General features: G+C 38.7%; 3 protein-coding genes, 1 long non-coding RNA gene and 1 pseudogene across 10 annotated transcripts in view; 1 reads left to right on the top strand and 4 right to left on the bottom strand.

Moving 5' to 3' along the window:
- On the bottom strand, window positions 74-2,310 carry LOC104716836 (putative pectinesterase/pectinesterase inhibitor 45). Its single transcript, XM_010434293.1, has 3 exons — window positions 1,262-2,310; window positions 1,013-1,173; window positions 74-928 (listed from the first exon to the last, which is right to left on the bottom strand). The coding sequence occupies exons 1-3, from the start codon at window positions 2,230-2,232 to the stop codon at window positions 231-233; spliced, it is 1,830 nt and encodes a 609-aa protein (XP_010432595.1). The 5' UTR covers window positions 2,233-2,310; the 3' UTR covers window positions 74-230.
- LOC104716835 (1-phosphatidylinositol-3-phosphate 5-kinase FAB1A) lies at window positions 2,752-13,403 on the bottom strand. Of its 7 annotated transcripts, none has more exons than XM_010434285.2 (15): window positions 13,281-13,403; window positions 12,713-12,931; window positions 11,930-12,634; window positions 11,125-11,847; window positions 10,446-10,599; window positions 9,952-10,296; window positions 9,731-9,825; window positions 7,923-8,613; window positions 7,207-7,535; window positions 6,782-6,905; window positions 6,522-6,686; window positions 5,748-6,065; window positions 3,884-4,936; window positions 3,474-3,740; window positions 2,752-3,369 (listed from the first exon to the last, which is right to left on the bottom strand). In XM_010434285.2, the coding sequence occupies exons 3-15, from the start codon at window positions 12,535-12,537 to the stop codon at window positions 3,025-3,027; spliced, it is 5,217 nt and encodes a 1,738-aa protein (XP_010432587.1). In that variant the 5' UTR covers window positions 12,538-12,634; window positions 12,713-12,931; window positions 13,281-13,403; the 3' UTR covers window positions 2,752-3,024. The 7 variants fall into 7 exon arrangements, with proteins under 7 accessions (XP_010432587.1, XP_010432592.1, XP_010432588.1 ...); XM_010434290.2 differs by having other exon boundaries at window positions 11,125-11,844; XM_010434286.2 differs by having other exon boundaries at window positions 12,713-12,926.
- LOC104716834 lies at window positions 14,180-16,151 on the bottom strand (annotated as a pseudogene).
- Window positions 22,392-24,329, top strand: LOC104716831. The gene is made up of 5 exons (XR_756146.2): window positions 22,392-22,515; window positions 22,605-22,670; window positions 23,184-23,265; window positions 23,663-24,015; window positions 24,108-24,329. It is a non-coding gene; the product is annotated as an uncharacterized LOC104716831 (long non-coding RNA).
- LOC104716832 (cell division cycle 20.2, cofactor of APC complex-like) overlaps window positions 25,052-26,946 on the bottom strand; it is a 2,511-nt gene continuing 616 nt past the window's right edge. The window contains exons 2-5 of the mRNA XM_010434284.2: window positions 26,554-26,832; window positions 26,176-26,445; window positions 25,499-26,080; window positions 25,052-25,396 (exon numbers count right to left, since the gene is read on the bottom strand). Coding sequence (XP_010432586.1) covers window positions 25,253-25,396; window positions 25,499-26,080; window positions 26,176-26,445; window positions 26,554-26,832 — 1,275 coding nt within the window. The 3' untranslated portion in view covers window positions 25,052-25,252. The remainder of the gene's footprint in view (window positions 25,397-25,498; window positions 26,081-26,175; window positions 26,446-26,553; window positions 26,833-26,946) is intronic.

Genomic DNA, 26,946 nt, shown 5'->3' with positions numbered 1-26,946 from the left:
CATCCATTTTTATTTTAAAATGAGAATACCGTTCCATCACAAAGCGCCTTAGAACTTGTTCGTGCCAAAAAAAAATTCAGTAGAAATCTATGTTTAGAACAAATCATTCAGTTTTACCTCAACTATGTTTATGTTCTATAATCTTGTATCTCCAAGATGCAATATCATCTTTACCCACATCAATTAAAAGAAAAACAAAAAAAGTCACCACTTTACGTCTATAGCAAGCATCAAGCTTCATAAAGGCCAAACTTAACCGGAGACCCTATCGCATTGATCCATTCCCCTTGTAAGAATGGTCCTACCGTATATTTCATCGCCTCTTCCTTTTTCATAACCCTAAAACCAGGCCACTTAACCCTAGAAGCGGTTGCTCCGCTTGGACCGTCGTTATTGTATTCCGCGTAAAATAATGTATCGACAGCATAATCCGTGTCTTGCGATCTTAACCAACCAACAGGATCGATCACATCCTCGATTGTTGATTCCATCACGACGGTTCGAGAATGTTTTTTCCACGGCCGGCCAAGGTAGCTCTTGAACTGTGCCTTTGCGGGTTTCAGATCTTCGTTTGGAGCTATTGTACAATTGTGAATCACAAAGCCTGTCGTCTGAAACTTATCCACTCTTCCTTGAGCCGTCACAGTGTTCTTCTGACCCGGTGAACCTTTTCGGATAAAGATGTCACAGTTCTGGAATATGGCGGCCGCATCACCGAAGATGAAATCAACAGTTCCGACAATGACACAACTTCTGTAATATTGGCGGTGAGTATATGCGTGTAATGTGTCTTGGTAGCCTTCAAATCGACAGTTTAGGAAAACCGAACGGTCGGATTGGACACGTATTGCGACCGCTTGGTGTCCCTCAGGCCCAGCCGTGTTCCGAAACCCCAGGGATTGTGCCATGAATCCTTCTCCTTGTGCCACTATAAAGTAAACCAAGCACAAATAAGGTTATTGCTCCTCTCAGTTGTCTCTTTGAAATATTTTAAGCAAAATTAGGGTTATACCAAATGTTGCTGTGAGGAACGTTCGAATTTTCTTTGCGTGGCTTTTGTTTCCCGTCACGATCGTTTTCTGTGATCCATCACCGATCATTGTAACATTAGCTTTCTTCTTGTCAACAATCACAGATTCATCATAAACTCCATGTTTGACATAGATGATGTACCTACAAAAACATATGAAGCATAAAGCCTAGGCCTAGCTGGAAGCTTTGTTTATAAAATATGAAGCATTAATATGAGACTGGTTAGTACCTTCCTTGGTACTTAGCAGGCATGGCTTTAAGTGCATCGTTAATGGTTGTGAAATTGCCACTGCCATCTTTAGCAACTGTAGCATTAGGTTTCAAAGCTTTCACATCAACAGCTTTTAACATTCGTCTCTCCTTCTTGCTTAACCAAGACGTAGTATGATCTGTTTTTACAGCTGAAGATCTTGATTCAAGAAGATGTCGCGTTTTAACCTTTGGAACCGAGGTAAGGTATCCGTCTAAAGATTTTATCATCGCGAGTGAATTGCTTGTCAAAACTTGAGAAGAATTGAAATTCTTACGTATCTCGGTTTTGAGTTTCCCTTCTTCAAATCCATCGACACATGACTCTTGATAAGACATGACTGCGCTTAGCCAACTGTCCAAATAGGGAGCTACTTTCGCAAAGTTATTAACCTCAGTGTCGTTGATTCTTTTCGCAGAGGTGCCAAGTTCTTCCTTAGCTTCATCCACAAGCAACTTGCACTGCGCTATAGCGTCTTTGTCGTCTTTGTTCTCTGTTTTCAGGCTCAAAACCTTTTTGAATACTCTGTCTAGATCTTCATTGACAGCTACAATCGCAGATTCTAAAAGTCTCCTAGGATCAGATAAAGGAGGATCTTTCTTTGTCCCATTTTTAAGAGTTTTCTCGCAAACTGGTTTGTAAAGAGTTGAATGGCAAAGTGTTTGGATAATCTTATCGACCTGGCCAGGTTTCACAGTTTGTGCAGCGGATGATGGAGGTTTCTGGCTCGGGCTCTCGCTTTTCTTGGGGGTATCCTTAGTTTTGTTGTTTGTAGTTTTCGCTTGTTCATGAGTTTTGTTTCCATATGTAACATAAGCAAAAGCACCTCCAATAATGGCAGCAACAACAACAAGCGCAGAGACGACTCCCAAGATGATTCTCTTCCTGAATTTACGTTTTCTCTCTGCATTTACGCGTTCTTGAATCTTGTCGAAGTCTTGAAAGGCCATTTTTTCTTTAAACGTTTTCCTCTGTCTTTTTACTTTGAGAGAAGAAAATATGAATTTTCCTCTGCCTTAGAAGCAAGCTAGGGCAGGGAGGGTAAATTGGAAGATTGATCTTTCTATTTTTTTTTTCCTGTGTTTATTATATTTTCCTCTGTTTTGATTGATGTATATTGTTTCTCTCATGAGCCAATACCATGCTTTCTAATATTAGCTTTCCTATATGAAACAAGAAAATGTATGACTACTTAAAAGTGAGAAGTCAAAAAGAAGTCCCCCAATACATCATAAAGTAGAGAAACCTCTCCAAAAGACGGACTTCAAGTTCTAAATCTAATCGTCTGCTGGTGGTTTGATGCCCTACATCTGATGCGTTTGGATGGAGTATAAATAGAGTTCAAGTAGTAATTTGGAACTCAATCTGATCTTACAATGCTACTAATATGAATTCTAAAATGTTAAAGACCTTCAAGTTCTTGAAGATCCCATCTTTAAAAAAAATGCATGCGTTATAAAAAATGAAAATAATATTATAGGCAGTTGACGCACTTACTTACTGAGCAAAATGTTAGTAAACAAAAGTAACTGAACAACACTAAAAGATTGAAGCAGTGTATGTACAATTGCATCTTGCTTTTATTAATTCTGATGCAAAAGGCGATGGAAGAGGCATATGCCACACCTAAGGCCAAGGGTAGTACATAAACACAAATTACCCAAGGACCATTCCAACCAAAAAATAAAAAACTATATTGGCTAACTGAATATTGATTCTGTATGTATCTTGCAGAAAATGCTTCAGGACTTGTTACCAACTGTTGCTTGAGGATTGTCTCGCTCTTCTTCCTCCTTCACCTCTGCTGAAGAACTGTTGTTTGGCACTACCGTGGCAGACGACCATTGGTCAGGGACCATCAGAAAATAAGCCGTCATTGCTTTCCTGAATCTTTTCTTGTATTGCTGCGGCGATATCACTGTGGGAGATGAGTTCTTCGGTCCTCCAAGGAGCCCTGAAGTCTTGACCCAAGTCTCCAGATGTTTGTCCCAGGTGTATTGCCTCATGAAATCGATAATTCCTAGAACCAGTTCGTTTCTTTCCTCATCTACCCCAACTAGTAAGGAGTAGTCCATTACGTGAATCGACTTCAGCCAAAAAAACAAACCAAGACATGTCTTGCATCAGTATTACTATGTAAAGCCCACAAACAAGTTAGTATTTCGAAAGAATATTAGCAACCAGAACTTACAGCAAGAAAGGATGTATCGTTCCAGACGGCTCTTTCAAGAAGCCGTTTTGCCTTGCTCCCAACAAATATTGGAGATGTCGGCATCGCTTCAACAAGATTCTGGTCCAGCAAAACTGTATTGCTACCACTTGTATCAGGATTGTAACGAGCACGTGTGGAGCCTTTTAGGTCATAAAGCCTAGTGAAGTTCCGCTTGAACAGAAGATTCTCCATCACCAAGACGTCCATTTTGAACTCTTTTCCTCCTTTAAGGTGTTTGGATGAAACCTTGAAAGAATTAGCAAAGAACTATGAGTCTCACTAAATATCAACAAAAGTGAAGAACAAGAAAAACTACGGTTTGAGTCGAACAAAAGCATTCTCAATTATATCATGTAGTTCAGAGAGATTGTTAGTCAACTATTTTGTACCTGATAGATGCCCAAGATCTTTGCAAGGCTTGTAGGGCTTTTAGTACTGATGGACTCGGTCAGGTATTTGAAGTACGCAGGCCCAAACTTGATGAAGGACTCAAGCTCTGTCTTTGTAACTTGCTTGATGATGAAACGGTCATCCAAACTTTTTGCAAAGAAAACGTTGCTCTTTCCACCCTGGGCTCCCCATTTTCTACAACGACCAAGAGATCTAATGAAATCTGTTTCTGAAGGACAACAAATCTTCCTCAGGGCTTCGAACTCCTTAGCATAATAACATGTCACAGAGTACTTCACTTTCCCAGGAGGACCTTCATCTGTAAACGAAACTCTAGCATGCAGATCTTTCAAATAAAGTGAAGACTGTAAAAGCTGCGAGACTTGTTCATCAGCAGAGCTAAGACTTCTACTCATGTCGACTGACAAATCGCTCAAAGAGTTCAATGAGAGAAGATTAACAGAATCAAAAAGTGAAAAGGAACCTCCACTATCCAAGCGATCTCTTGACTTATCTGATCCAGACATCTGGGCTTTATATTCTGATGATGTAAGGGCATAAGCTATGATACTAGTAGGCTCGTCATCATACACTGGCAGTACCAAGTCATTAACTCCCAGAGGAAGTAGCAGCCTAGCACCACTTCGCCATTCAAGCTCTCTATATGAAGAAACATAGACAGGCCGGTCTTCAGCCATAATATGCTTGCGAGAATTAAGCGAATAATTTTTGTTGAGTGAATAGTAGAAACTAGGAGAAGGCATTTGAACTTGTGTTGTATGTTCATCACTGGTAGGGACGCCTTTAATGTTCAGCCCACTTTCTGAACCCAATAGCCTTAAATCAGGAATCTGAATTTCATTTGCTGAAGCAGCTCTGCTAGGCGGACGGGAAATACAATTATCTGAAATAGTTTGTTCACCTATCCATGCTGCATCAAGAGTATCATATAAATCTGTTGCTTGAGACTGGCTCTCAGAGAGTACTGTTTTAACATCCTGCGCAGGCTCCGCAAAATTATCTTTGCCACCTTCACTAGGCTCGAACTCCATCTNTCTTCCTCAGGGCTTCGAACTCCTTAGCATAATAACATGTCACAGAGTACTTCACTTTCCCAGGAGGACCTTCATCTGTAAACGAAACTCTAGCATGCAGATCTTTCAAATAAAGTGAAGACTGTAAAAGCTGCGAGACTTGTTCATCAGCAGAGCTAAGACTTCTACTCATGTCGACTGACAAATCGCTCAAAGAGTTCAATGAGAGAAGATTAACAGAATCAAAAAGTGAAAAGGAACCTCCACTATCCAAGCGATCTCTTGACTTATCTGATCCAGACATCTGGGCTTTATATTCTGATGATGTAAGGGCATAAGCTATGATACTAGTAGGCTCGTCATCATACACTGGCAGTACCAAGTCATTAACTCCCAGAGGAAGTAGCAGCCTAGCACCACTTCGCCATTCAAGCTCTCTATATGAAGAAACATAGACAGGCCGGTCTTCAGCCATAATATGCTTGCGAGAATTAAGCGAATAATTTTTGTTGAGTGAATAGTAGAAACTAGGAGAAGGCATTTGAACTTGTGTTGTATGTTCATCACTGGTAGGGACGCCTTTAATGTTCAGCCCACTTTCTGAACCCAATAGCCTTAAATCAGGAATCTGAATTTCATTTGCTGAAGCAGCTCTGCTAGGCGGACGGGAAATACCATTATCTGAAATAATTTGTTCACCTATCCATGCTGCATCAAGAGTATCAGATAAATCTGTTGCTTGAGACTGGCTCTCAGAGAGTACTGTTTTAACATCCTGCGCAGGCTCCGCAAAATTATCTTTGCCACCTTCACTAGGCTCGAACTCCATCCTACAATCTTGGGGCACGTCTGAGCCTACATCTTCAGGAATAGCAGCAATTTTGCCACTCGAATCAACATGGGTTGGTATCGACCTTATTTTTTCATCACCAAGCTTCTCTAAAGAAACGTTGCGACCCATAACTTTTGGGGCAGAATTTCTCGGAGCTTCAGAATAGTTATATCTTACCATACTGGCAGCCCCTGCTAGGCATTCATCCCAAGCATATGAATCGAAAAGTATCAGTCTTCGAAGTTTGTTTATCAGAAGGATATCAATAGTAGGTTGTCCATCCTTAAACACACTTAACATTTGCTGTAATGATTCCTGAAACCCACAACAGCCTCAATCAGTATTGCATATAGAGGAAACAGAAAAATCATCCTACACTGTAGAAAGGACTACAGGTGCAGAGACTAAGTAAAATACGCGTGCCTACAAAGGCCAGCAGATCATGAAACAGACTTCTACAATTGACAGGAACTTTTTGATCCCTTTTTGAGCACAACCAAGTACTGCACTAGGAGTGTAATGAAGAAATAGTCTATTCACAGTGTCAGTAACAGTAGTTGACACATGAAAAGTGGATATGCGTTTCTGTATTCGGGTGTTGATAATTAACTATCAATATGTATATACCAAAAATGTCCACATTTAAACATGTAGGTGTGTGTGCGGGTGGTTGGTGAGTGCGAGTGTGACAGTGAGTGATGACATGCACCAAGCACATGCAACTCTGTTTTTTCTCAAGTCTAACGGTGTGTAAGTTGCATGACAGGCTACCTTATATTCCTTTTTACGTTGCTCAAGAAGTCCTGCAAGTTCTTCAAGAGAAAGCTTTATCTTGTTGGGAGTGCTGCCCTTGGAACCTGCATCCATTGTTTTCGCTGAAATCTGACCAAGAGCCTCCTGAACCTCATTAAAAAGGACTTCTGCCTTTTGAATCACCTAAAGTATACAAACATGACAAATAAGTAATATAAAGCTCCTGCTTTTGTTTATCATGTACAAATGTTTGACTAAATAGACGGGAAACTTGTGACCTCTTTAGATTCCTTTTGGAGCCATTCCTGGTTCTGATAGTTGAACTCAAGTTTTGATGGTGGCAGAAAAACTGCATAAATGTTGATTGACGCATAGCGGAAGCAAGCCACCATTCTCCCAAAACTGTAGTGAGGAAAATATATACGACACTCAGTACTGACATGTTCAAGCTTGTTTAATACAAGGCCACCACCCTCAAACATAGACTGATACTTATGGATTCAGGATGTGAATGATCAACACAACCACTTACGCGGAGCCTATCTAGACTATATATCTGATGTAAAGTGTATTAGTGTTACGCTTGACTGCATTACGCAATGCACTTGAGAATCAGATATATTGGAAGTAAAAAAAAAAAGTAACATGCAACAAGCGAAACAGTCTGCAGAGGAAGTGTTTATTAGGAAGCATTTCTACATACCCATAGAACCGGAGACAGTCTCTGTGAAGGGAATGACCACAGTTGGCCACACGACTAGCCGCTGCATGGTTAGAAAAGCTCAGCTCCAAAAATTTGCCAAAAGACAATCCCCACGCCGCATCTGACATCACAATTCTGCGTGTGGCCGGAGGAAAGCCACTGATCCGAGGACATTTCAGACATCGATGCCACATCCAAATCTTCCCTTCACGTTGCCCAGGTAGCAATTCAGGTAATTTCTTAACAGATATTGTCAGACTACCTTGCCTATGAGTATAACAATGAATGTGTGCTTCCGCTGGCATCGTACATGATGGGCAGCACTGATCCTGAACAAGAGATTAATGCAAGCGTCAGCTATTAATAACCAGAATTTTATACCATCACGATAGGTTTTATTAACCTCTGGTCTTACACATTTATTATTCTGGAATCTTTGAACCATATTAATGTCATTTTTCTGCTTTTCCCTCCAGTTTCTCTCTCTTAAACTTACCCTCCTACTATTTCATGGATTGCTTTTATGATTTTATGAATCTGGAACCTATTTAAATTGCTTCAAAAAATTTCCACGTAAAAATAAAAAGGTAACAAGTGTCCATTGGACTTTAGTTGGATTAGTTGGTCCACCTGGTTCAATTTGCTCACCACTGGCTAAAAGAAACATGGTGTGTTAAAAACTAAGAGATAAACAACACACTTAAAATGACAGGTACCTGATCAAAGAGATTATCCCTTAAGAACCGTCCTAAAGGCTTGTCAAAGCTCCCATAGTATTTGATACGAAGTAGATGAGCCCGTTCACACACAGATCCTTTCCACACACATCTTGTTGATAAGGAAACCAATATACTTTGATGGTCAGATGCTGAAGGAAGAAAGTCTCCTTTTGAAGAGTCCATCTGTTCCTGTCTACTACAATTCTGATCTCCTGTTACTGTGGATTGATCCGTGTAAGCACCATCGGTTACTTGTTCTGTGGCACAGGGTAAAACAGACCACTCATCTTTTTGAACAGAAGGTTCTTCCTTGTGAAACGATAGCTGCCTGGGTTCTGGAGTAGGAACTAATCCATCGTCCTTAGAGGTAATAATTTCTGGAGGCTTACAGTAAACAGTATCCAAGTTGTGAAGCAGATTTTCAGATGGGTCAATCCTGTCGTTTCCATCCAATCTCCCTTGTAAATCAGTCTTACTAGAAGTGAAATTACCAGTAAGGTCGACACTGGCTTTATGTGGCCCATCCCTTAATTCAGTAGTTGGAGACTTTTCAGCACTTGACACAGAAAAACCAGGTATTGTGGATATTGATCTGTTAATTGTTGATGGCTTATCAGGTAAAGCCACTGTAATTGGGGTCTGCAGAGGAAGTTCTGGCAGGGAAGCACCTTCATCTGCCAGGAAAGATGTCTCAANACTGGCATCGTACATGATGGGCAGCACTGATCCTGAACAAGAGATTATGACAAGCGTCAGCTATTAATAACCAGAAATTTATACCAACATGATAGGTTTTATTAACCTCTGGTCGTACACATTTATTATTCTGGATTCTTTGAACCATATTAATGTCATTTTCTGCTTTTCCCTCCAGTTTCACTCTCTTAAACTTACCCTCCTACTATTTCATGGATTGCTTTTATGATTTTATGAATCTGGAACCTATTTAAATTGCTTCCAAAATTATCCACGTAAAAATAAAAAGGTAACAAGTGTCCATAGGACTTTAGTTGGATTAGCTGGTCCACCTGGTTCAATTTGCTCACCATTGGCTAAAAGAAACATGGTGTGTTAAAAACTAAGAGATAAACAATACACTTAAAATGACAGGTACCTGATCAAAGAGATTATCCCTTAAGAACCGTCCTAAAGGCTTGTCAAAGCTCCCGTAGTATTTGATACGAAGTAGATGAGCCCGTTCACACACAGATCCTTTCCACACACATCTTGTTGATAAGGAAACCAATATACTTTGATGGTCAGATGCTGAAGGAAGAAAGTCTCCTTTTGAAGAGTCCATCTGTTCCTGTCTACCACAATTCTGATCTCCTGTTACTGTGGATTGATCCGTGTAAGCACCATCGGTTACTTGTTCTGTGGCACAGGGTAAAACAGACCACTCATCTTTTTGAACAGAAGGTTCTTCCTTGTGAAACGATAGCTGCCTGGGTTCTGGAGTAGGAACTAACCCATCGTCCTTAGAGGTAATAATTTCTGGAGGCTTACAGTAAACAGTATCCAAGTTGTGAAGCAGATTTTCAGATGGGTCAATCCTGTCGTTTCCATCCAATCTCCCTTGTAAATCAGTCTTACTAGAAGTGAAATTACCAGTAAGGTCGACACTGGCTTTATGTGGCCCATCCCTTAATTCAGTAGTTGGAGACTTTTCAGCACTTGACACAGAAAAACCAGGTATTGTGGATATTGATCTGTTAATTGTTGATGGCTTATCAGGTAAAGCCACTGTAATTGGGGTCTGCAGAGGAAGTTCTGGCAGGGAAGCACCTTCATCTGCCAGGAAAGATGTCTCAAGAGCCAAATGATATGCTGCAAAAACTCCATACTGAATCACATGTTTCACCTTCTTTAGCTCATCTTCATGAGCCCCCTTGAGCAATATCTGAAAAAACCAGATCAAGCAGCCATACTTTAACTTTTTTTTATAAAAATCAGATATATGCATAGTCATTATAACAGGTTAACGATCCCATGTCTTAAAACACCAAAAACATGTTGGGGAACTTACCGTACAACCCAAAGGCTTAGGGCAGCCATCAAAAAACATTAAAGTCTTGGCCATTTTCTTTGCAACTTGAGAAGGACTAACATGTTTCTCAACAAACTTTTCCACATGGAACAGGTCACAATAACCCAGCTTTGGTGATGTGAGCTGGTCAATCGAAGGGACAATCTGCGCACCAGTACAGCGTGATATGCGTTCTAGAAGGGACCTTTTAATATTCAACACAAGAGATATGTCCTTTGCAAGAAGATAATCCTGAGCAAACCGTGAGACAGATTTCTCCACCAATAGAATGTCGGGATTGTGAGAATCAATTTTGGCAACAGCCATCTTCAAATGGTCCATTTCCTGAAACACCAGAGATAGCCTTTAATAATGCAGAAATTTCTAACCACCTACATCTCTAAAGCGACAGAATTATGCTTTTCCTTTTCTTTCAGTCAAAGGATTCAAGTCCATAGTTACAGTGAAAAATATAGAAGAAGAAAAATTCAGACCTGTTGCAACAAAGTGTCAAAACTAGACAGCTGGTTAGAAATGCGCTGATACTCCAGAGCTCCTCCAAGGATTAGCAGACGCGGCTTCTCGATCTTTGAAGTCATTCGCCGATGAGCCACATTTTTCTTACAAACAACTCCTTTCACGACCATACTAAAAAAATACCATCCCAGTTTAATTAGTACTGCAGAGTTTAGGAGTCAGTTGACAGAGAATAGATCCTCACAAAAATATTCACAGCACAAACATGAAGCTAAAATATAAAGCACAATAACGGACAATAACGGACAATAACGAACAATAACGGACAATAACATGAAGCTAATATAAAGCACAATACTTTCAACTAGAATTTACGTAGTGAAACTATCAATAACGGACAATAACGAAATAGAAGTGTTTAAACATTCTTCCACGTATAGAAATTGTGAGCACTTAGATAATGATAATTGATGAATGCAAATCCAGGAACAGTCTCTCGTAAATCCAACATAAATGTCATTAAAGTTAATCCTAAAGGAGAATGGATGAAATTGTCAACCATTATGTAATTGCGCAGAATATTAATCATACAGTTCAAAAGCACGAGTAGTACTTGAAAAATCCATATATGTCACTGTATCTAGAACAAACATCAAGCACAGAAAACATCCCATATGAAGGGTCCAAAAAAGTCACCTCTCACTGCGACAGCCACAAGGGATGCATTTGACCTTCACATATCCTCCTGGATCCATTCCTCCACCTTTACTTGTATCTGGCTTGAGAAGCGTTGCCGCCTCCCAAGACAATGATGTAATTATATCAAGCCAACCCTCTTTATCGCCTTCATTGACCATAGGTAGATTATCAACCTCCAAAAGTTGCGCTACCAAAGCCCTAAAGTGCCCTTCCACAACATTTTTCATAGCACCACTGGACTTGTCCCTAGAGTGGAACTCCTTATCGTTAAAGCTATTTGATGGGCGAAGATACCCCCAATCACCTCTATCACCTTCATCACCGTCATCATCAGATAGCACAGCTTCTCTTTCATCTTCTTCGTTCTCTGGCTCTGGCGGTAACCATAAGAGCCCATCGCTCTCAAAATCCACTACTTCGGGCTCAAAGGACTCTTCACAAGGAGGGCTTCCCTCCTTCACATCGTTCCATTCATTCCCTTGTAGTCTAGTTTTATCTATCGTCTCCGTATCCAGTGAGTCAAGATCTTGATCAGGAGGAAAGCAACCTATGTTTGGATCTATATTTACACCAACGTCATGAGATTCATGTGACCCATAGATATGTTCTACTTCATCAAGACTGATGGCACCATAGTAGTCATTTCCTTGAGAGTAAGATTGTGCAAAATCAGATTGATAATCGTCATCCTCATCAGCTTCCCCATCACTCCTGCCACTACTAATCCTCGCAAAAATGAGCAACTGAACAGATAAATTCAAACTGAGACAAAATAGTGAAAAGAAAAGAAAAAAAAAGTTACCTGTTTACAAAGAATTCAACTTGATTTTCAGAAGAATCTAACACATGCCCATAAGCATCTGAGCTCCTACGGAATGATGAATTCTGCTGCTCAGAATCCATGTTTGCCGAGACACGACGGCTAGACGGGGGATTCATCTTAGGTTTAGGGGACGGTCCAACAGTTGAATCAAGGGTGCAGTTGCTACTATTAGAGGTGCAGTTGGAGGCAGTACTTGCCACACTTCTAGCAGAAGGGGACGAACTAAAATGAAGGCTAATAATAGTAGCACCAGTATCAGGGGGAACAATCCCTTGTTCCCACTGTTTGTAGCAGTAATTACAAACCCTAATCTTTTCTGGTTCCTCATGAGTATCCTTAGTTTCATCAGATGGAGATGGGATAGAATTAGCAGCGCATTTGGCACAAAACACACGACCGCAAAGCCGGCAATGGTGCCTTCGATTAAAAACAGTGAACTGAGCATCACACTCGTAACACACAGGACAGCTATGGTCAGGCATCCAAAAATCCCTCGACATATTTGAGGACTCACTCTTTCTAGGGATCCAAGATTTGACTATGTCAACAAATCTAGGCGCTGCTTTGTTGTTATCAGGTGAATCCATTTACTGAATCTCCTCCAGAAGCAACAAGGAGAGTCATCGTGATGATAATAAACCCATTTGCTTAGTCGCATTAAGTCTACTACTAATCCTTGATCCCCTGAAGATGAAATTAGTTATAACCACTCAAATCAACAAACGTTACCTGAACGAACATGAAAGAGAGAGCTTTATTTACCTGGATGGAATAAAGATATCTCCGAGGACCAAGTCAAATGGGTCACTCTCAAACTTCAAAATCCAGAATTTATGCCCGATGATATGATTCAAAGATCATTAGATCTCTCATTTCCAATTTCTACAAACTCGAATCCTTCTCTGTCTTGATCCCACGAAACCGATAAAACCCCCACCCGAAACCAGCAACTCTCGCTGTCACGAAACTCCGAATGCTAAACTACGCGAGGAGAAGAAAAGAACTAATTTAAGAACCAACCCCAAAATGGTAACAGAAAGCACAAGATATCTTATGGATAAGAATATGAAATCAATTTCAAGGAACCAAATTAACCATAATCCCATTGAATAGTGCCAAGCTGAGATAATGGGAACGGGCAAAAACTCAGATTTTTTTTGTTTCCTCCTCGAAATTCTCGGATACCCGACAGAGATTCAAAGAGGAGAAGAAAACAAACACAAAAAAAAAAAAAAAAAAAAAAAAAAAAAAAAAANAAAAAAAAAAAAAAAAATCTTAAGAATTGAACAGATACAAATTAGGATAAAAGAAGGTTTGAATGGATTATTACATAAACAAAGATTGGATTTGCAGTTTCTTTTTTGTGCTCCTCCTTTGCCTTTTTTTTTCTTTTCTTCTCTTGTTGTTTCTTTCTCCCGTTTTTATGTTCACGACTTGTTTGTCTGATCTTTGTTTGTTTTGTTGTTTGTTGCCTTGTTTCTATTTCACTTTTTATTCACGTATATTATGAATATATCCCATATCATTATATCTTACACGTATCTATCTATAATTAAAATACACACTTTTATTACATAATATAATTGTATATCACATGTATAGATCTTCATTATTCTTCATTATGTCGACTAAATATAATTACAACAAAATTTTATATAGATTCATGATTGGCAAAGAAAAATAAACTTATTACTTATTAGCTTCCTTCATTGTTGTCGACCATATTAAAAAATATATATATATATATATATATATTTATATATAGGTTCAATATTAATATAGTTCAGTTATTACAATTCAAAAAAGTCTGTATACGGCTGGCTTACATACTGATTATCTTACGTAAAAGAATCAAAAGTTTATTGTCTTAATTAGGCAAATCACATCTTAGATACGAGATGATCTAACTAATTATATAGTTTTAATTTTTTAAATCAGTCAAAATTTTAAGAAAGAAAAAAAAAAAAGGGTGGAGGCAGTCAAAATGTGTGCATGGGAAAGGAGGAAAAGAAGCACGTGACGATGATTTGGTGTCAAACACGTGAGCTTCCAAAATGGATGGCTGTCAATCTTCGGATGTGATCTGTGTAAGAGAGAGGACGACAATCCAACTAAACGAGTATATAGATGATGATACTTGTAACTCAAACGACCCTTTATATATATGCATTTGCCGTGCCCATTCCTATAAACCAAGAGACCCTTTTTGTTTTCCCGGTTGTCTAAAGATTGATTCAAGAACAGTTTTGAGTTCTACTTGATTTTAAAGAAAATCTCAAAAGAGGAAGGCCAGTGCCCAAATTCACATCAGTGTCTTAATGTGTTTACAAGACAAGAACATCGGAGACAGAAGGAAAACTTGCAGGTGTCCTCATAATATTGGTTCAACCAAGGATTGGGAAGATGCGGGCGATGTGTTCCAAGGGAACATTCTCACCAGTATTTTTCTTAAGCTCCGGATGGTTAAATTCATTCTGCGGTAAGACAATACTTCCATCCTCTTTCTCAACAATCCATCCACTGTTAGTCACTTGCTGCTCAATGAACTTTTCTAGAGATGCACCATCCATGTTAACAGCCTGTGCAAAATGTTTCACAACTAGTGAGCAAAGGCATGTATCGACAATAAAAGTTTAACAAAATAGATTACTAAAACTAATAAACTATGATGTGGAAGAAAGTAATACTGTATACAAAAAGCGAGAGAATTCACATCCAAAACTCTACCATTGATTAAAGCTAATCATGCTATTAATTAGTCTGGCTGTCTGTCAATAATCATAAACCAAACATCATACCTCAGCAAGCACAGATCTTGGAACCTTTTGGTAGCTTAAGCTAAGAAGGTGACTTGCATATGCTTGGATAGCTTGCTCAAAACCTGCATTTATTCTCTTGCATATTAGACATCCACATACAATCATAAAATGAATAGATAGTAGTAGTACCATAAAGCAGTAATCAATAATTTTTACGTGGCTGGCATTTCTAGACGATTTCTATCCTTCAATAACTAATCCCAATCTTCAAACTTTCTTAATACTAGGCGATTTATTTATTATCCAGAATTTTGTTTACCTGGAACAGCCTCGAAAATGTGACGGTTCTTGGCAGCTTCATCCCAGAACTGTTGGAACCTCCCAGTCTGCAAAATCAAAACAAGTGTTTTAAATACCCATTCTACACCTTTCTTGCTCCCAAGTCCAAACTTATACTGATGTTAGCGTACCTCAAGGTAGTGTGATAGAACAATTAGTGCCTTGAATTGCTCCTCCATTTGCTGAAAACACAATTCAAACAGGTGCGTATATCAATTCTCAGAACAAAGACTGAGCTCACTAATTTCGAGTAGCACAATTTATTGAGTACTGGTGATTGAACTATTCCTATCTAGTTGTCAATCATCAATAACTGAAAAAACATTTGAGAAATCTTCTATCCCTGAATTGGGCGATGATTCAACTCATAAACCCTATGAAAGGGAACCATTAGGAAGTAAAAGGGAAAGAAACGTACCACTCTCTCAGGAATCAAGAAGAGGCAAAGGTGAAGTCTGGAGTTGGCATAGCCATAAGAGCCTTCACAAAAGAGAAAAAAAAATCAGGGAGAGTAATGCATAAGCCAAGAAACAATGGTAGTAATCAGAAAGTGGTCAGCCAGATATACCTTGACCAAGATTTGAGCCACGATATGAGTATTCATGCGCTCAGGCTCAAACTGCATATAAGAAGAAATAATACCAGTAAACGATCGGAGACACTAACTTTGGACAGGTATGGTTATGATGATGATCATACGAACAACTACAGTACCTGATAAAGACGAAGCAAGCATAGATTTGCTTCCAGACTATACGTTTGCGATGTAACCTAAAACAAAATCATAACGAAACAATCAATGGAAGAAGATTTCAACAACAGAAAGCTGAACACATTCCAATGTACTCCTAAATCAGAATCCAGCGATGCTCATAATCGATTGATAAAAGGAACCTGCTCGTTAACGTGGTTTTCGAGATCGGGTAAGATTTCAGGGTTGAAAGGATTGACGGCGACGAGCTGCTCAACAGTGTATGAGCTCTGTTCCTGCGGGGACTCGATCTCTTTTCCCATCTCTCCTCTCCTTCTCTTTCTCCGTTTCTGTCTCTTGGTTGGATTTTTTTACTGGATGTTCAGCAAAGGAGATAATTCGCGGCTGAGATAGACGGATCTAGGGTTTATGAGTAAAACGACGAAGCTTTGTCGTCTGGGCTTAGTGTTGCAATTGACAAAATTGTAGGGTTTAATTTTAAATAATATAAATGCCTAAGGATGTTCGGTAAATAATATTTTCTGCCTTAGCCAATGTCAAAGTTATTTATCGAACAATCCTTAGGCATTTATATTGTTTAAAATTGAACCCTACAACTTTGTCAATGCCAACACTAAGCCAGGCCACTATCCATGTTAAAAGCTATCTTGAGATATGCTAACAAGTAACATCACTAAAAGTTGGGAATCACTTGGTGCTCAATGACTCAATGAATCCAGAACTTTGTTACCTGGACAGCTTTGAGAATGTGATGATTCTTGGCAGCTTCATTTCAGAACCTCCCAATGTGCAAAGGTAAAACAAGTGATTTAAATATTCAATATACAATTTTTCGGCTCCCAAATTGTACAGATGTTTGCATACCTCAAGGTACTGTGATAGAAGAATTAGTGCCTTGAACTACTCATCATGACTCTTCAGTAAAAACTGAGCTGATTTAAATAATTTAGAGTAGCACGATAATTAGAGTACTAGTGACTATAATACTCAATCTTGTCCATATTTCAAACATCAACGACTTAAGAAACATTTGAAAATCCTTATCACTGTATTGGCGATGAGTCAATTTATAAACATATGACAATATCACTCTTTCGTTGAATTAAGTCTGGAGTTGGCATAACCATCAGACCCTCGAAAGAAGGCAAAAGTGAGAAGGTACTAAAAACATATTAAGGAATGGTAAAAGTGGATATCCTTAGAGAGTATAAAATCAAAATCTTTCTATTCAGATTTCAATATATACAAGTAATCTTTATATACAAAATCAATCTCTATTTGTCAATACAGTTCACAAAGAATGAATCCTTTAGTAATAAAAAAATAGTTTCTTTCTTTATGTAACAATCAATGGGTTTCCTTGTTGTGTTTAGTCTCAACGAATACGATTCACGTGAGAAAATGGCTCGGAAACTGCTTTTGGAGCAGCTTTTTTGGCGGTCTCTGGTACTCCAAAAACATTCCAGAATCTCAGAGTCTCGTCTCCTGCTGCTGAAGCTACAGTACAACCATCTGGACTCTGTAGAAAACATAACAAAGAACACGAGTTTTAGGACAAAATACCTGAAAGACTTAAGAGTACTTTCACCACCTAAAAAGAAATTGATGAAATTACCTAGGCCATATATAGAACTCTGATGTATGACCGGTGAGCTCAGCCATTTTCACCATGGATGGGTACTTCCAAAGTGTAAGCTGATTCTGTGTAAACCCATGTGAACTAAGCAACTCTCTTTCATTCTTGCTCCATAACAACGAACAAACTTGGGAACCAGTGTCTACTGAATTCAGGCAAGCTCCGGTGTGACTGTTCCAGAACTTGATGGTCCTGTCTCCTCCACCACCACCAGTAGCAAGCAAATTCGCTTGGAAAGGGCACCACGCAAGAGCTTTCACAGCAGATGTATGTTCCTCAAGCCTGTGCAGCCATTGTGTGGTTGAGTNCCGGTTCTCACACATGCATGCTCACCATCGTATATCTTCACTTGCATCTTGTGTTTCTTCTTAGAATAAGAACAATAGCATTTCCATGGACACTTAACATCAGTCGACGAGCACTTAGCACCAACTTTCATACTCTGTGACCTATACAACTTAATATCGTATCTAGTCTTTAGTGAATACCTTAGCACAACAATCTTGAACTCATCTGGACCATTGAAAGTTCTACCCAAACTCAGAATCTCTTCCGGGTCTTCATCTTGTGGAGCAGCACATTCTTCGTCGCAATCTTCATCATCGTCACTGAATTAAAGAGGATCAGGAATCCTCTCCTCATCCCATATATCATCTCCACTATCATCTNTAGGCTGCCAACAGTTGTTCCAGGTATAGTCTCAATCTCAAAGGCAGTCTCCGGATTAGATCGGAAGATCTCAGCTTGATAATCCCATATTCGAGCAAAATGTTCTTCATGAGTCACTTTTTTTTCTTTCATAACTATTGTCTTCGCCTTGGAGCATTGGTCTTCTGTGACTTCGAAGTTGTACTCTCTCTTGATCTCTGCAACCATCTGTTGCTTGGTAATTTTCGGATCCTTTCTCAACCTCTCCCTAAACAACCAAGCAATTGTCCCTCGCTTCAACATCTTTGAGAATCCGGACCTCACACATGCATGCTCACCATCGTATATCTTCACTTGCATCTTGTGTTTCTTCTTAGAATAAGAACAATAGCATCTCCATGGACACTTAACATCAGTCGACGAGCACTTAGCACCAATTTTCATACTCTGTGACCTATACAACTTAATATCGTATCTAGTCTTCAGAGAATACCTTAGCACAACAATCTTGAACTCATCTGGACCATTGAAAGTTCTACCCAAACTCAGAATCTCTTCCGGGTCTTCATCTTGTGGAGCAGCACATTCTTCGTCGCAATCTTCATCATCGTCACTGAATTAAAGAGGATCAGGAATCCTCTCCTCATCCCATATATCATCTCCACTATCATCTCCATCACTCTCGTCTCCATCGTCCTCTCTCGCATCCGGCCCAAATTCAGCTTCAAAATCATCCCAATTCTGTTCCTCTATACCAATATTACTGTCGTCTCTTTCTTCTATAGTATCTACATTTGGCTCGCAATATCGTTCTGGAACCGCTACAATGCTCNCTTTCATAACTATTGTCTTCACCTTGGAGCATTGGTCTTCTGTGAGTTCAAAGTTGTACTCTCTCTTGATCTCTGCAACCATCTGTTGCTTGGTAATTTTCAGATCTTTTCTCAACCTCTCCCTAAACAACCAAGCAATTGTCCCTCGCTTCAACATCTTTGAGAATCCGGTTCTCACACATGCATGCTCACCATCGTATATCTTCACTTGCATCTTGTGTTTCTTCTTAGAATAAGAACAATAGCATTTCCATGGACACTTAACATCAGTCGACGAGCACTTAGCACCAACTTTCATACTCTGTGACCTATACAACTTAATATCGTATCTAGTCTTTAGTGAATACCTTAGCACAACAATCTTGAACTCATCTGGACCATTGAAAGTTCTACCCAAACTCAGAATCTCTTCCGGGTCTTCATCTTGTGGAGCAGCACATTCTTCGTCGCAATCTTCATCATCGTCACTGAATTAAAGAGGATCAGGAATCCTCTCCTCATCCCATATATCATCTCCACTATCATCTCCATCACTCTCGTCTCCATCGTCCTCTCTCGCATCCGGCCCAAATTCAGCTTCAAAATCATCCCAATTCTGTTCCTCTATACCAATATTACTGTCGTCTCTTTCTTCTATAGTATCTACATTTGGCTCGCAATATCGTTCTGGAACCGCTACAATGCTCCATCTTTGATCTTCAAGATCTTCTTCACGGTTACCTCTGCTGCATATCTAACCTCATCACCAACAACCTCACAATCATCTCCACTCACTGCCCCACGATCATCTTCGATATCTTCAACAATCTTCCTTTTTTGTTTACGTTTAGGAACTGCCTTACTGTTTCGATCTTTGGTTGTCTCCTCTAGGGATCGCTCAGCCGGACCATCCTTCGCAGTCTCCACTTCGATTCGATCCATCTCAGGACCATCCTTCTCAGTCTCCACTTCGATTCGTTCCGCCTCAAGTCCATTGTTCTCATTCTTCTCCTCTATGAATCGCTCAGCCTCAGGACAATCAGGACCATCCTTCTCATTCTACTCTTCGATTCGATCAGCCTCAGGTCCATCCTTCACACTCATCTCTTCGATTCGATCCGCCTCAGTATCAGACATAATCCTAACCGTCTCGGCTTCAGATCTTGTTTGAATCGAGTCTTTCTCTGGAGTATTCATCGTCAATCGCAACGACCGCCGCGGCGGAACAAAAGTGTTCTTTCCTCCACGGGTCCTCGCCATGAAGAGAACTCGAGAGAATTTGAGAGAATTGGGAATTTTTTTTAGGGTTAGGGATTATGGTTTCGATTCGAGAATTGGATTCAATTTGGGAATTTTTTCGTTTATAAGTCGTCGTCATTTTGGCTAAACGGTAGCCGTTAACGGTTTATTAACCCCGTCTATTAGCTTCTAACGGAAATTTAACCGCGTGCCTAAAACGGCGAGGTCAAAGAAAGTTTCATATTTTCTGGATAAGTCAACCCAAAGTTGGGGATTAAAATGACATCTCCAAAGTTGGAGATTATTTTGTCCCATTTTTGAAACTTTGGGATTTTGTGGCATTTTTCCCCATTTTTTATATATTTCATTGTCAACAAATTCAAGATATATCTTTATTAATTACCTATCAATGTGATACATTAATTTTTAGTTTCACTTTCTAAATTTATTTACCTAAAAATTTATATTCGTTTCTTTTATTTTCCTCTACCAAATCTTTAATTATTTTTTATTTATTTGGTTTAGTATTATCTCATTGTAAGAATTTGATTATATAGTAATATAATTAAATCTTTATTTAAATCTTCTATAAATCTTTAATATGACAAGATTTTTTCGTAATTTTACCTGTTAATACGATATTTGGTGCTAAATTTAGAAACAAAATTTATGTTAATGCTATTTGTGAGAAATATCCAAAATCTTTATTTAAGTAGCTAAGCGGAGATATAAATAGATATGTAGCAAAAGTGCAATAATCCGGTATAAGCCAATTGAAATCCACGTTGACCAATTTTTCTACGTTCTGAGCTGGAGAGGCACTGCCCGAGACACAAAAAACCTTAGATCAATTTTTATTCTCTCTATGTTCTTGAATGAAATATCCAAAGACATTCAACAGATAATAAGTCTTTACCTGAACCTTGTATTCACTATCAGTTGCCAACTGGTTCAACGCAGTACCTACATTCTTGCAGCTTATAAACTGAGCAGATCTAACAACTTTTATCAAGGGTCTAATAGATGACGCTGAGACATCAAGGTGATCGAAGATTACTGCCTTATCATTATGATGATAATTCTCAGCTTTTCCATCTCCACCAATATGGAACCTGAAATTCCGCTACTTCTTTATCTGAGACACACAATCAGCAGTAAAAAACTCAACGTCTTTAACCCATATGAAAACAGCTTTTAAGCTTTCAAGTATCCATAACTCTTCCACAGCTGCTTGGCCCATGCTGCTGGCTTGTTCCTTACTTCTCCACTGATAACCACTTCGTGTCATGTCCAATGTTTCTAGTTTCAAAAACGTGGTGAATATTCCACTGGGAATAGTCACCAGGTTACTTGTATCGCGCAGATAAAGATGCGTTAGGTTATTAATCATATTCAACCAAATAGGAATCTCATCAATACGAGTTCCATTCGACATATTTAATACAATTTTAATTAAATCAGTTTAATTCAACATATTTTATATTGGTGTTGTTAAAATAGTAAAAGGAATATTTAACCTATATTGAAGTTATCATATTAATCATATTTTATTTTTGAGTATTATCAATTCAATCATGTCATGTCGAGTATGCAATATATAACTCTTTTGTATTATTTTGAAAATTTAATATGTTTTAATATTCATAATTTTAAATTTTTTTATTAAGTTTAGATATATGAGTTATAAATTATAAACTTCTTAAAATTTGACAATTTACTATATACGGTAAATTTTATATATATGTATGTTGAACACACACTTTTTCTATTAATTGAGTAATATCTGTTCGTTTTAAAAAATACAAATCACAATAAATGCAGAAAAAATACAGTTTATTAACATTCTGTATTATATAATAATGATTCACTACATTTAAATTTTAAAATCAAAAAGAGATTAGAAAAGAATATTTTTTCTTTTAATCTGGAAGAAATCTTCTAAATATCTATATTAATTATAGAACTTATATATATGAATATTTAAAAAATTTTAATTGTGTTTTGTTATAAGAATATTAGAGAGAGTTAACAAAACTGGTTTGGATATGAATAAATGTTTCCAAAAACATTTTTTGAGCATAATACTAGTATACATACGGTTTTAACATCAAACCGACAATGTCCCTCGAACCGGGAACAGCTGTCTTCCTTCTCAGAGTATCGGATCGGTTCGGTTCGGTACGATTTTAAAATCAATTTGAAATTTCAAAATCGAATCATACCAAAAAAAAAGTCAAACAAACTACTAAGAGAATTCGAAAGCCAAATTCAAATTCATTCTCTCGTGGTGATATGCATCATCCTCGAACCCTCTCTAGCCGTCGGAACTCAGTATTATTCTGGTGCCGATGAGTCTCCGGTCAGTTCAATCCCGCAGTAAAAAGGAAGTCGATTCGATAAGTATGACTTCCTTCGATGCTGTAAGTGTCTTCTTCTCCGAATCTTCCCCATTCAATTCTTGTATCGATTTTGTTATTCACTTCTTTTTTGATGTTTTTTTCGATTGCAGTTGGGAAGAACACCCTGAGCGAGCGTGAGAGTAAAGAACTGGACTGCGTAGTTATTGATGTTGAAGGTAAAATTACCAAAAACTACATCTTGGGGAACAGTTACTCTACTGCAAATGATGACAATTTGTTCTATGCTATGTGCCCTGTAGGGTTTCAAATTTTTAGTTGCTAGTGTGAGTTAGATCAGAAATTACTTAATTTGTAGTTTAATTTTTAGTTGCTATGTGGCTGTATGCTGCGATCACCATTTCCTTGATCTTTTGTCTATTTGGTCATCTAAATATAGTTCTGTAATTAATGTTGTAAACCCTTGGTTCTAGATAATCTTTGTGTACATAGTACTCCTGCATGTATGCGTTCTATAGATGAAAATTTTGATGAGCTTAATAGGTCATAGGTGAAGCTGGGTTCTGTAGACTTGTTTGTGTCTAACATATCAAATCAGTTTTGGCTGTTCGGTTATCTTCGAAAAAAACATGTTACTATTCTAGTGGAATCAACTGATATTTTCATTGTGAACTTTTTGTGAATTTCTTCAGTGGCTTTTCTGATGCTATTGCTTCATTTGACAATTTCAGCTCCCGCAGATATGTGGATCTTTTTGTGGCTCAAGCTCCTGCTAAATTCAATCCATCCCTTATCACAAGATCAGAAAATTTGGTAAGTAGTCTTGTTTCCATCTCCTTGGATATGATGAAGTTGCATCTGACATACTAAATTTACTGTGCCATATTAAGCAGATCGTTTTTTAGCGTACTACTTTAAAGAGTGACTATTGAAACATGCATTTGAGAATCTAATTAAGTTCAGTATTTAGTTCTGGCAATTATTTTACCTCTTTCAAGAATTAATATTTTAGAAAATTGATACAAACTTTTAGAATCTTATTTACGTTCAATATGGAGTCTTTCTTTATTGAGTTGTAGTGTAGGTGCTTTTACTTGTGTAAATAATTCAACTTGTGCAAAGATCTTCATTTTTCTTGTGATACGTACCGAGAAACAGTGATTTGGATGGGATGGTTTAACTTATTTTCTGCTTCTATTCATCTAACTAGGAATTGGTTTCCTGCAAAAGAAGCTTCACTTAAGCGTAGATACATCTTAGAATTGCTTTATAATCTCCACAAAGGTCATGATCCAAGTATTCTTCCAGCTAATTCCAAAAGTGAACCGCCTCATTGTGGAGTTTCAAGCAAGAGTGATCAAGCAAATGAAAGCAAGAATGTGATTGAGAGCTGTAACTGGAGGAAACCATTTGATGATTCATCATCAAGCGTTACAGACATTTCCCAAACAAAGACTTGCTCGCCAGTTCTGATTCTTAGCAAAGAAACTTTTTGCACAGGAGGTTATGATTTATGACCCTCAGTCTTCTAAGCTCCGAAAGGTCTTTATGTCGCCTATAGTGGTAAGATTGCCTTCTTAATATCTTCTGTTTGGATTCCACTGCTAATTATCCAATTTTGATAGCTATTCTATACTTTTTTTCTCCCAAACTAGGAAGAAGTTCAAGAAAGTGGTGTGGAAAAGGAGTGAACAGGAGTAGAGATTCAACTGCTGCTTCTTGGTATAGTGACATTCTTCTTGTGTTGTCTGATGATGAGAGAAGCTCAGACAAGAAAGAAAATTTCTTAGTCACAAGTTCAAATGTGATGGCTAAGAAGCCAAAAACTTGATATTTGTAATGAAGATGAATATCGACAATCTAATGCTATCATTATTTGTCTGGTTCTCTAATTTCGTAGCCCCATTATGAATAGAAAGTATATATATTGCAAAGATAATTTATATCAACATGTGGAAATTCATATTCAGTAGTGCTCTTGTCTCTCTTATAAGACAAGTGTAAAAGAATCTGCTGTAATTTATCCAAGTGGAAGGATGAAAACGAATAGCTCACTCAATGGTTTAATACAAAGAAGCAATCATCACATCACGGATTTGTCATGGGAGAGGACTGATCATCTAGCTTCACCTCTTGCTCAATGTTTCCTTCGTCTGTGGACATAAGCCATCGGGCGAAATCGTGAATCAATTCGTGCATTGTAACCGTCTCATCGTCAATACCGTCTTCTAGAAGACAAACGTCTTTCAAGCCTTCAACCAACATAAGGCCCTCGTGTTGGCAACCCTCGCAATCTTCAATAATTCCTTTAGCCACCATAAGGCACACAACTTCTTTTACCTTGATTATGCAACCCCCGGGATACGAAGCACATAACAAAAAGCATTGTTTCATCTTCTTGTCTTGCAAGCAATCATATGTCAACTTTAGAGAAGCATATATGATTCCACTAGTAATCGTACTCGCACGGTGAGGGAAGTCTAGGTCTCGCAAAGCCATCTGCCACCCGCCGAAAGCTGATAAAAATTAATGTGGTTTCAAGATTGATGAAGCTTTCTAACCATATAATGTGTGCATAGTTCTTGTATCATCTGACACATGAAAAATAAAATCTTCCTATTCAGCTTTCTGCAAAGCAATTAAGTTTGACTCAACAATTCACAAATATAAAATTGTACAAACTACTCCTTTCTTCTCAATACAGTTCATGAAGAATGAATCCGGAAAAAAAAAAAGATGTTTTTGCTTCTGTATTAACAACTGTCGATGGGTTTCCTTTTCGTTGTTAGTCTTCACAATTTCAACGAATACGATTCACATGAGAAAATGGCTCCGGAGCAGTTTTTGGAGCAGCTTTTTTGGTGGTCTCTGGTACTCCAAAAACATTCCAAAATCTCAGAGTTTCGTCACCTGCTGCTGAAGCCACGGTACAACCATCCGGACTCTGTAAGAAATACAACAAAACCACACAACTTTTAGGACCAAATACGTCACAACACAAAGCTATTTAGCGGCTAAAGATTAAGAATATTTGATTTCTATTTACCTGGGCCATATATAAGACTCTTGATGTATGACCGGTGAGCTCAGCCATTTTCACCATGGATGGGTACTTCCAAAGTGTAAGCTGATTCTGAGTAAATCCATGTGAGCTAAGCAACTCTCTTTCATTCTTGCTCCATAACAACGAACAAACTTGGGAACCAGTGTCTACTGAATTCAGGCAAGCCCCGGTGTGAGTATTCCAGAACTTGATGGTCCTGTCTCCACCGCCACCACCAGTTGCAAGCAAATTCGCTTGGAAAGGGCACCACGCAAGAGCTTTCACGGCAGATGTATGTTCTTCGAGCCTGTGCAGCCATTGCGTAGTTGAGTTTGAGGAGGCGACAGAACGATCCCAAATGTGTACCACATTGTCGTTGCCACCACTCGCTAGTTGCTGTCCAGATCCTGACCACTTCAGACCACAAACCTCTTGAGTGTGACCTCGGTAAGTTTCCACAATATGTGATCTGATCCGTACATCGTTGTTGACAATCTGCCCGTCCATTCCTCCAGTAGTCAGGATGTGATTGTTCCACGCCAATGATCCTACTCTTGATTGGTGGCAACCATTCAATGTTCTCAGCTGCAGAAATATGATAAACACATTAGGTCAAGGGTTAAAACATGACAACAAGGTTATGATATCTAAACAGAAGAGAAAGGGATTTGAGTAATTACTTGACGGTTGGAAGCAGAATCCCAGAGCTGGACTTCAGAGTTGTTGAGTCCAACTGCAACATGACGACCGTCAGGTGCCCAATTGATACTTGTGACAGGTCCTTTCTCTTCATCAATGGTGACAAGCTCAGAAGTAGAACCAGTGGAAGCATCCCATAAGTAGACAGTGTGGTCCAAGGCTATGGCTAAGACATTTGCACTTCCCCAGTCAAGCAAGTTGAGGTAGAAATCATCCACAATGTCAGGTGCATCCAAGGTTCTCTCAGAAGTCTATAATTACAACACAGAGAATAACAACAGTCAGATCAATACAAACTCCAAAGCAACAAGTAAGTGGGTTCTTTTCTTTCAAACTCAATAATCAAAAACATAACATACCTGAGGAATGTATCTGCGAGGCTTTACAGATTTAGGCTGCTGGTGAAGAGAAGCAGAGTGATCCGTGGGACGAAGATCTACAGGAGCTTGGGGTTTGTTTCTGAAGGCAAGGATCCGGGTGTGGTTGAGGTTCATGGTCTCAGCCAACTGCTTCCTGTAGGCCTCCTTGGATGGTGAACTTACCGTTTCTGATTGATCCTTACCTTTTCTCGCTTCCATAAGGGCGTAGTGTGCATAATCGAAATCCATAGCTGATCTGTTGGGTATGAACCTGTCCAGCTGGTGGAAGATAATAACATAATCAAATCAGTACAATTCAATCAATATCACAATTTTCACAAATCGAAACCCTAATTCAGCAGAACAAAATCATAACCCCCCCCCCCCCCCCCC

Source organism: Camelina sativa, chromosome 10 (assembly GCF_000633955.1).
Source record: "Camelina sativa cultivar DH55 chromosome 10, Cs, whole genome shotgun sequence".
In the NCBI taxonomy this organism is placed as follows: Eukaryota; Viridiplantae; Streptophyta; class Magnoliopsida; order Brassicales; family Brassicaceae; genus Camelina; species Camelina sativa.
Note: the sequence above shows the minus strand (reverse complement) of the source record. Positions and strands in the feature narration are given on the sequence as shown.